This window comes from Penaeus japonicus, unplaced genomic scaffold, assembly GCF_977035675.1.
Source record: "Penaeus japonicus unplaced genomic scaffold, GWHDUDI00000001_assembly GWHDUDI00000003, whole genome shotgun sequence".
NCBI lineage: Eukaryota > Metazoa > Arthropoda > Malacostraca > Decapoda > Penaeidae > Penaeus > Penaeus japonicus.
In genome coordinates, this window is record NW_028234405.1 from 7,035,834 (window position 1) to 7,045,833 (window position 10,000).

At 46.1% G+C, this 10,000-nt stretch overlaps 1 protein-coding gene across 2 annotated transcripts in view; it reads left to right on the forward strand.

The window, feature by feature from the left end:
- The window catches only part of LOC122260256 (uncharacterized), a 213,206-nt gene that overhangs the window by 201,019 nt on the left and 2,187 nt on the right, over positions 1-10,000 (forward strand). For both annotated transcript variants that reach the window (XR_015192551.1, XM_043027442.2), the window contains exons 3-7: positions 2,277-2,370; positions 2,945-3,129; positions 4,375-4,489; positions 6,031-6,250; positions 7,993-8,199. Coding sequence is in view for 1 of the 2 variants with exons in the window: in XM_043027442.2 (XP_042883376.2) it covers positions 2,277-2,370; positions 2,945-3,129; positions 4,375-4,489; positions 6,031-6,250; positions 7,993-8,199 (821 nt within the window). In the remaining variant the exon portion in view is untranslated. The remainder of the gene's footprint in view (positions 1-2,276; positions 2,371-2,944; positions 3,130-4,374; positions 4,490-6,030; positions 6,251-7,992; positions 8,200-10,000) is intronic.

Here is a 10,000-nt window from a genome sequence, read left to right on the forward strand (position 1 = left end):
GAAATGAAGAGAGAAAGAGAGAGAAAAATAGGGAAATAAAGAGAAAAAGAAAGAGAGACAGAGATAATTAGAAAAAACGAAAAGAGAAAAAGAAAGAGAAACTTAAAGAAAAGAACAAGCGAAATAGAGAAATGAAGAAATAAAAAAGAGAGAGAGAGAAACAAATAGAAAAAGAGAGAGAAAAAGGAAAAGAAAACAGACAGAGAGAAAGATAGCGCGAGACAACAGTGCCACACAGACCACGTGACCTTCAGGCACTCAAGGGTCAGTCTCCCTCTGGTCACTGTGGCATAAACGTGACGCGTGCCAACGCTTTATATCAACCAACAGAAAAGGCCTAATAATTTATTTTCTATTTATATCTGTGCATGATGGCATGGCGAGGTGACTGTGACATGTTGTGCGTGCTGTGCATGGTCCTTTTAAGCAGTGTGTTAGTCTTAATCATGTACGTACTCATAATGACAGTTCTTTATTATTATTGTTACTAAGTTTTGTGAATGGTGATCTTGTGAAAGTGATAAGTATTAATCTATGAGTGAAAGTCAAAAGGCAAAATTGATAAAAGGCGAATTGGGTTTAAGAATGGTTGTGTTGTACGGAAAGGATATGAGAAAATATCGTTAAAAAGTACTTTTAGGAAGAAACTGAAGAGAGAATAGATAAAAAGAAAGAAAAAAGGAGGAGGAAATAGATAAAAAGAAAGAAAAAAGGAGGAGGAAATAGATAAACATAAGGAAAAAAGATTAAGGAGACAAAGGAATACCAAAAACTAAAAGGGTTACAAGAAAAAGAAATTGAAGAACGTGAAAACCAAAACAAGAACACAAAAAAAATGAAACTGAAGAACGTGAAAACCAAAACACACGAAACAAAAAAAAGCTAAAAGAAAGAAGAAGAAAGAAAGAAAGAAAGAAAAAAATAAATAATAACAATGAAACTTGAAAACAAAACCCCATCACAAAACCCCAAAAAGCTAGAATAACAAAGAAAAAAAAAGACTGAAACTTAAAAAAAAGAAAATAAAAAAATCAGAAATCCCAAAATCCAAAGCAATATGTTCGGCAAGCAACTGGCTGTGTTCTCTCCTCGCCGGAAGAAAGGCAGCACCTCCCGATTCTTCTCGAAAATCTCGGCATCGCTTTCGGACATCCCCAGCGAGGTCTTCCACTCTTCCCTAGAGACGGAAGTCGAGTGTCCTCACGCCTGTACGAGAGCTCCTGCTGTAGTAGTACCCCCCTGTAGAAGGCGGCGTAGCGGTGATGGTGTTTCTGCTGTAGGAGTTGGTGGTGGTGGAGGAGGAGGAGGAGGAGGAGGAGGAGGAGGAGGAGGAGGAGGAGGAGGAGGAGGAGGAGGAGGAGGAGGAGGAGGAGGAGGAAGTGGATCAGTAGCAGCAGCAACAGCAGCAACAGCAGCAGGAGGAGGAGGAAGAGGAAGAGGAGACGAAAGAAAAGGGAAGGAAGAAAAGGGAAGTGGAGGAGTAACAACCCACAAAGAAAGCGAGGGACAGGTGTTAAAGCCATGTTGCTCACACAATCAAGAACCCATCTGGCGAAGGAGGTCAGAAGACGGAGCGATAGCGAAGGAAGAGAAAAGAGCTGGCGATGAAGAGAAGCGGGACGATAGGTGTGCTTACGTCCACCAGTATGTCGTGACTCCTCCAGGTATGACGAAGGGCGTCTGGCTATCTTGTTGACGAGTTGAACTTACAAGGAAAAGGGGGTTTGTTTATACGGGGTTGTCATGGTAACAGGACGAGTTGCGCAGTTGCGGGAAAGGCAGTTTTACGCAAGCACTATATATGCATGTATTCATATACATACACACATACACATGTGTGTATATACACATATAAGTACGTATATATTATGATTACTATCATGGTTGCAACATCATTATCCTTGCTTTTATAATCATTGTTCTAACGAATTTCAGACCTGAAGGAGAATTTCAGGTGGATTTCACCCCCTCCCCCATAATTAATCAACCCCTTCCCCCTCCCCAAATCCCCCCCTCATCCCCCAAAATTACCCCACTCTCCCCTCCCCCCCCACCAAAATCCTCCCCTCTCCCCTCCCCCCCCCCCCCCCCCATCCCCCCCTCTCCCCCCAAAATCCCCCCCCTCTCCCCTCTCCCCCCACCAAAATCCCCCCTTCCTCTCTCCCCTCCCCACTCACACACACCCCTCTCCCCCCCCCCACTCCTCTCTCCCCCCTCCCCCCTCCCCCTAGCTTCAAACCCCAACCTAATCTCCTTCCTCCTTCTTCTCCTTCCAGTCCGCGATCGAGCCCGTGTTGGCATCCGCAGTTCCTTGCCGTTTTCAACCGCCGGGATGGCTGCAGGAGCTTGTTCCTCCGGCGTGTCTTCGGGGTGAGTTGAGTCGCTTGCAACATCTCGGAAGGAGATGTTTGTTTGTTTATGGGTTTTTCACTTTTTTTTTTTTTTTTTTTGTATATATATGTCTGTTTTTTTGTTTGTTTGTTTGTTTTTTGTCTGTTTATATGTCTATCTGTTTTTTTGTTTTTTGTCTGCTTGTATATCTGTGTTTGTTTTTTTGTTTTTTTGTTTGTTTGTTTATATAACTATCTTTTTTTTTTTTTTTTGTCTCTTTGTCTCTTTATATATCTATCTGTTTTTTTTTCTTCTTCTTCTTCTCTATATATATCTATCTGTTTTTGTCTGCTTATATATCTATCAGATTTTTGTGTTTGCTCTTGTCTTTTTATATATCTATCCGTTTTTTTTCCTTTTATATCTATCTCTTTATACATACATATATATATATATATATATATATATATATATATATATATATATATATATATATTTTTTTTTTTTTTTTTTTTTTTTTTTTTTTTTTTTTTTTTGTTCTTTCTTTCTTTCTTTCTTTCTTTCCACTCAATCCATCCATCAATCGCAATAACCCCCAACCGCCTCTTCGCAGGTCCTCGGACACGCAGAGCCAAGCCAGCGGCGGCGACCACAAGAGCGACTCGCCGACACCCGAAGGAACCCGGAAGAACGGCGAGGTGACTTCGTCGTCTTCGTCTGCGTCTTCGTCAACGTCCGGCGTGGCCTCCGGCGTGAGCGTGCGCTGCGGGAAGGGACACGAGCTCCCGGTGACTGCGGGTGAGTCTTGGGGTGGGGAGGGGAGGGGGAATAGGGTGGGGTGGGGGTCGATTGGGGTCGATTGGGGGGGATTGGGGGGTGAGGGTGGAGGGTGAGGGTGGGGTGGAGGGGTGGGATTGGGGTGGATTGGGGGGTGGGGTGGAGGGGTGGGTGGATTAGGGTGGGGTGGAGGGGTGGGATTGGGGGGTGAGGGGGATTGGGGTGGGGGAGGGGGGGGAGTAGGGGGTGAGGGGGGATTGATTGAAGGTGGATGGGGATGAGAGGAGGAAGGGGGGTTAGACTGGGGTGGGTGGATTGGGGTGGGGGGAGGGAAGGGGGTTGGACTGGGGTGGATGGGGGAGGATTGAGGGTGGATTAGGGGGTGAGGGGGGATTGAGGGTGGATAGGGAGGAGAGGAGGAAGGGGGGTTAGACTGGGGTGGGTGGATTGGGGTGGGGGGAGGGAAGGGGGGGGGTTAGACTGGGGTGGAGGAGGGGGTAGGAGGAGGAGGAGGGGGTGGAGAGGGTGGGTTAGACTGGGGTGGATTGGGGTGGATTGGAGGGGGAGGGTGGATGGTGAGGAGAGGAGGAAGGGGGGTTAGACTGGTGTGGAGGAGGGGGGGTAGGAGGAGGAGGATGGGGAGGGGGTAGATGGGGGATGATGGATAGGGACGGAGGAGGGGTGGATGGGGGAGGACGAGAGGTGGGGAGGGTGGATAGGGGAGGAGGGGTGGGGATTGGAAATTGGGAGGGAAGGAAGGGGTAAAAAGGAAGAGGATGGGAAGGAGGGGGTAAGAATGAGAGGAAAGAGGGAAGGAGGAGGAAAGTGGAAACGTGAAAGAAGTGAGGACTGATGAAGAAAATAATGAATAAATGAAGGAAGGAAAGAAGGAGGGGAATAAGGCTATTTGGAAGAAGGGAGAAGTAACAAGGGAATTGATAAATTAGATAGAAGAGGAGTTTTTTCAATGGAGGTGAATAAGGAAAGATAGACGGAAGGAGGAGAAGGAGAAGGAGAAGGAGAAAGAGGAGGAGGAAGAGGAAAAAGAGAATAGATATACAGATAGATAGATAAAAAGAGGTAGGCGAAGAGTTTTTGTTTTTATTTCAGGGAAGGATAGACAAGTATAGGATGAAAGAAGAAGAGGAGAACAGATAAATCTTAGAGAAGGAAAATAAAGCTACATAATCAGAAAAAGAATAAGAGAAAAAAGAGACCCATATATCACTAACCTACTAACAGACCTAACGCCACTCCCTTCTACAGGAGCGAGGGAATCCGCTGCACTGCGTCAGGAGGTGGAGACACTGCGAGCAGAGATCACGAAGGCACGGCAGACCATTTTGCACATGCAAGAGCGAGAGAAGAAGCTCAAGGAGAGGTTAGTTCTGCAAGATTTTCTCTAGTTGATTGCTCATTTTATATGTGTGTGTATATGTATATATATATATATATATATATATATATATATTATATATATATATATATATATATATATATATATATATATATATGTGTGTGTGTATATATATATATAAAAAAGAAAAAAAAAAAAAAAAAAAAAAAATATATATATATATATATATTATAGATTTTATGGAGATTGTTTTTATTTTATTTTTTTTAGACTTGATGATGGTAGTATGATTAGTACTTTTCTTTCTTTTTTTTAGATTTGATGGTGGTACTGTTTTTTGGTTGTGGTGGTGGTTGTGGCAATATTATGAAAAGTAGTAGTTGTTGCGATTCTACTAGTAGTAGTAATAACGAAAATAGTAGCATTATTATTATTGGTAACGAAAACCGTTTTAGTAGTGATGAAGAGTAATATCAGATATAATAAGTGTTAATTGTAGTTTTATATTCCCCCGAACTATGTTATGTTAACAACTTCCTGTTCAGAAAATCTCCCTTTGCGATATTCTCCTCCCTCCTTTCCCCTCTCCCTTTCTACTCCCCTCTTATAACCCCCTGTCTTACTCAAACCCCCTCCCTCCTCCCCCATGCCCCCACCCCCTCTTAACCTCCCTTCCACCCCTTCATACTCCCCCTCCCCCTCTATCTAACCCACTTGCAGTCTCCTTCATACTATCTCTTCCCCCTTCACCCAAACCCCCCTCCCTCCCCAGCAAACCCCCCTCCCTCCCCAGCTTACCCCCTCCCCCTAAACCCCATCCCTCCCCCCAAACCCCATCCCTCCCACCAAACCCCTCTCCCTCCCCTGCATACCCCCTCCACCCAAACCCCTCTCCCTCCCCTGCTTACCCCCTCCTCCTAAACCCCTCTCCCTCCCCTTCTTACCCCCTCCCCCAAACCCAATCCCTCCCCCCAAACCCCTCTCCCTCCCCTGCTTACCCCCTCCCCCCAAACTCCTCTTCTTCCCCAGCTTACCCCCTCCCCTCAAACCCAATCCCTCCCCCCAAACCCCTCTCCCTCCCCTGCTTACTACCCCCTCCTCCAAACCCCATCCCTCCCCCTAAACCCGCATCCCTCCCCTGCATACCCCCTCCCCTGCATAACGCCCTCCCTTCCCTGCATTCCCTCCACCGACCCCCCTCCCATATACTCCCATTCTCTCTAACCCCCTTCCCCCCCTCCCATATACTCTCCCTTTCTCTAACCCCCTTCCCCCCCTCCCACATACTCCCCCTCTCTCTAACCCCCTTCCCCCCTCCCATATACTCCCCCTCTCTCTAACCCCCTTCCCCCCCTCCCACATACTCCCCCTCTCTCTAACCCCCTTCCCCCCCTCCCATATACTCCCCCTCTCTCTAACCCCCTTCCCCCCCTCCCACATACTCCCCCTCTCTCTAACCCCCTTCCCCCCCTCCCATATACTCCCCCTCTCTCTAACCCCCCAACCCCCCCTCCCACATACTCCCCCTCTCTCTAACCCCCTTCCCCCCCTGTCCTCCCCCCCAGACTGGGCGAAAGGGCCTCCCGCGGCGTGGAGCGAAGCGGCGGCGGCGGCGGGCGCGTGGAGAACCTCAGCCTAGGGGAGCGGCGTCCTTCCGCCCTCGTCCGTCGCTATGGCAACCTCTACGCCCAGGCCAGGGTAGATACGCTCGACGCCCTGGATGCCCTTCCGGACCTCAAGAACGCGGAGGAACTCAAGTCGAAGCTGCTCTTCAGTGTCGTTGTGGTGAGTTGGTTTGGGGTGGGGTGGGGTGGGTAGGGTGGGGGTTAGGGTTAGGGTGGGGTTGGGGGTGGGGTGGGTAGGGTGGGGGTTAGGGTTAGGGTGGGTTAAGGGGGTGGTTTTGAGGGTGGGGGTTAGGGTTAGGGTGGGGTAAGGGGGTGGTTTTGAGGGTGGGGGTTAGGGTTAGGGTGGGGTAAGGGGGTGGGTTAGGGTTAGGGTGGGGGGGTGGGGTAAGGGTGGGTGGGAGGTTGGGTGGTAGGGGTGGGTGGGGTGGTTTTGAGGGTGGTGGGGGTGGTGGGGTAAGGGGGTGGGATGTTGGGTGGTAGGGGTGGGTGGGAGGTTGGGTGGGTGGGGTGGTTTTGAGGGTGGTGGGGGTGGTGGGGTAAGTGGGTGGGATGTTGGGTGGTAGGGGTGGGTGGGAGGTTGGGTAGTAGGGGTGGGTGGGAGATTGGGTGGTAGGGGTGGGTGGGGTGGGGTAGGGTGAGGGTGGGGGTGGGGGTGGATGGGTGGGGTAGGTTGTGGTGGGTAGGGTGAGGGTGGGGTGGTTTTGAGGGTGGTGGGTAGGGGTAGGGTGGTAGGGTGGGTGAGGGTGGGGCATGGGGTGGGTGGGTGGGGTAGGGTAAGGGGGTGGGAGGTTGGTTGGTGGTGGTGGTTTTGAGGGTGGTGGGGGTGGAGTGGGTAGGGTGAGGATGGGGGTGGTTTTGAGGATGGTGTGGGTGGGGGTTGGGGTGGTGGTCGGAGGTTGGGTGGTGGGGGTGAGGGTGGGGGGGTGGGAGGTTAGGTGGAGGGATGGTGGGGTGGTTTTGAGGATGGTGGGGGTTGGGGTTGGGGTGGTAGTCGGAGGTTGGGTGGTGGGGGTGAGGGTGGTAGGGTGGGTGGGGATACGGTGGGAGGTGGGGTGGGGGTAGAGTGGTGGTGTTGGTAGGGGGTGGTAAGGGGGTGTCAGGGTAGGGGGTAGGATGGAGGGGTGGGAGGTTGGGTGGGGGTAGGGTGGTGGGGTGGGTAGGGGTACGGTGGAAGGTGGTGTTAGTAGGGGGTGGTAAGGGGGTGTTAGGGTAGGGAGTAGGATGGAGGGGTGGGAGGTTGGGTGGGAGTAGGGTGGTGGGGTGGGTAGGGGTACGGTGGAAGGTGGGGTGGGATGGGGTGGGTGGATGGGTGATGGGGGGGGTGAGGGTAGGGTAAGAGGTTGGGTGGGGGTAGGGTGGTAGGGGGTAGGGTGATGGGGTTGGTAGGAGTTGGTAAGGGGGGCTTTGGGGGTACGGTGGAGGGGTGGGGTTTGGGGGGGGGTTCTTCTCTGTGCATATTGATTCATTTTCATTGCAACATATTGGTGACTTTATACTTTGACTGTAACTCATAAATGTTTGTTTACTTAGTCGTTAATATAAAATGCCATTATAACTTCAGTGTAATTATTTTAGACGATTATGTAGTGTGTGTATATATATTTTTTTTTATTATTCTTTCTTTCTTTGTCTCTCTCTTTCATTCTTTCTTTTCTTTCTTTCTTGCCTTCATCATTTTCTTTCGTTCTTTCTCTCCCTCCTTCTTTTTCTTTCTTTCATTCCTTCTCTTTCTTTCTTTCATTCCTTCTCTTTCTTTCTTTCATTCCTTCTTCTTCTTCCTTTCTTCCCTTCTTTCATTCCATCCTCCCTTTCCTCTCATTTATCATATATACTTCCTATACACCCATTCGCCACCTCACAACACATCACATCACACAAACTAACAACAAACCCATCTTCCAGCTGGCTTTCCGCTCTGCCGCAGCCTCCGCAGCTTCACTCAGAGATGAAGTCCGGCGCGTGATGCAAGTCCCGCCCCCGCCGCCCACGGGAGACATCCACAGCCAAGACCACTACGCCCACGACCCACACACCCACGCCCTCGAGATGGGCGTGTCCGCTTTCCTCACGGCTAATATCGACAAGCACGATCTTACCAAGAATGTGGATGTGAGTTTGTGGTGATCAGGTTGATGGGTTGATGATGGATAGATGGATGGATAGATAAGTAGATGGAGGAATTGATGGATGGATAGATGGATGGATAGATAGATGGAGGAATTGATGGATGGATAGATAGATGGATAGATGGATGGATAGATAGATGGAGGAATTGATGGATAGATAGATAGATGGAGGAATAGAGGAATTGATGGATAGATAGATAGATAGATGGAAGAATTGATGGATACATAGATATATAGATGGAGGAAATGATGAATAGATAGATAGATAGATGGAGTTATTGATGAATATATAGATAGATGGAGGAAATGATGGATAGATAGATAGATGGAGGAATTGATGAATAGATAGATAGATAGATAGATAGATAGATGGAGATGGATAGATAGATATATAGATGGAGGAATTGATGAATAGATAGATAGATAGATAGATAGATAGATGGAGGAAATGGTGAATAGATAGATAGATGGATGAATAGAGGAATTGATGAATAGATAGATAGATGGATGAATAGAGGAATTGATGAATAGATAGAGGTATAGATGAATATAGAAAGAGATGGATAGATGGATGTATGGATGAATAGAGAAAGAGATGGATAGATGGATGCATTAATGAATTAATGAATATAGAGATATATGAATAGATAAGTAAACGAATGATTAATGAATGAAAATTATGTAAATAAGTGAATAATTACATAAACTGATAAGTAGATAGATGAATAGATAGTACATAAGTAGACAGATAAATCAAATAAAAAATAATAGATACGAAGGAAATCATACACAAGAACAACAAAAATGAAATACCAAAAGTGACATTGAAAAAGTTGCATCTTTTGTCATGTTGATCAATAGACTCATCTTGCACAATTATTGAAGATGCAATAAATAACTTAGTCATAATCAATGTATTTTATTACTACTTATGTCTAGTAAGGATTATTGATAATCTTTATCAACATAATTGTATATAAAATACAGAAGAAATGTGATAATGTATCTGGACATATAGGACTACCTATTTAATATATATATTTTTGGCTAAACGTTAATTAGCTACCTAATGACTTTCATGACAATTATTGCCAGCAATTAACCAGCAATAGTGAACTTAAACAATTATGCCTAATAGTATACTATGTAAGATAAAGATATTTATTTGATAGAAAATGATAATAAAACATATCTTGAACCTTACAGGAGAGATAATGAAATATAATATAGTTATATAGACAGATCGATAGATAGGTAGGTAGATGAGTAGATATATAGATAGATAGGTAGACAGCAGATAGATAGGTAGACAGTAGATAGATAGGTAGGTAGATGAGTAGATATATAGATAGATAGGTAGACAGCAGATAGATAGGTAGACAGTAGATAGATAGGTAGGTAGGTAGACAGGCATATAGATAGATAGATAGATAGATAGATATGTAAATCGATAGATAGATAGATAGATAGATAGATAGATAGGTAGATAGGTAGGTAGGTAGACAGATGAATAGATAAATATAGGTAGAAAGATAGGTAGAATAACAAATAAAGAAACAGAAAAGGTTAATATCATATAATCTTTATATTTTGCAGTTGCCAGTGATGAAATTAAGATTATCTTGGGATATTCTCTCAGGATGAAATTGCATGTTGATGATAGACCTGATGAAGAATGGCTAATTAGATCAATTATGTCAGACATGATATATAATCTTGAAATTATACAATTATGAAAATGAAGAATAACTAATTAGATAACTTACTTAAGACATAGTACATAA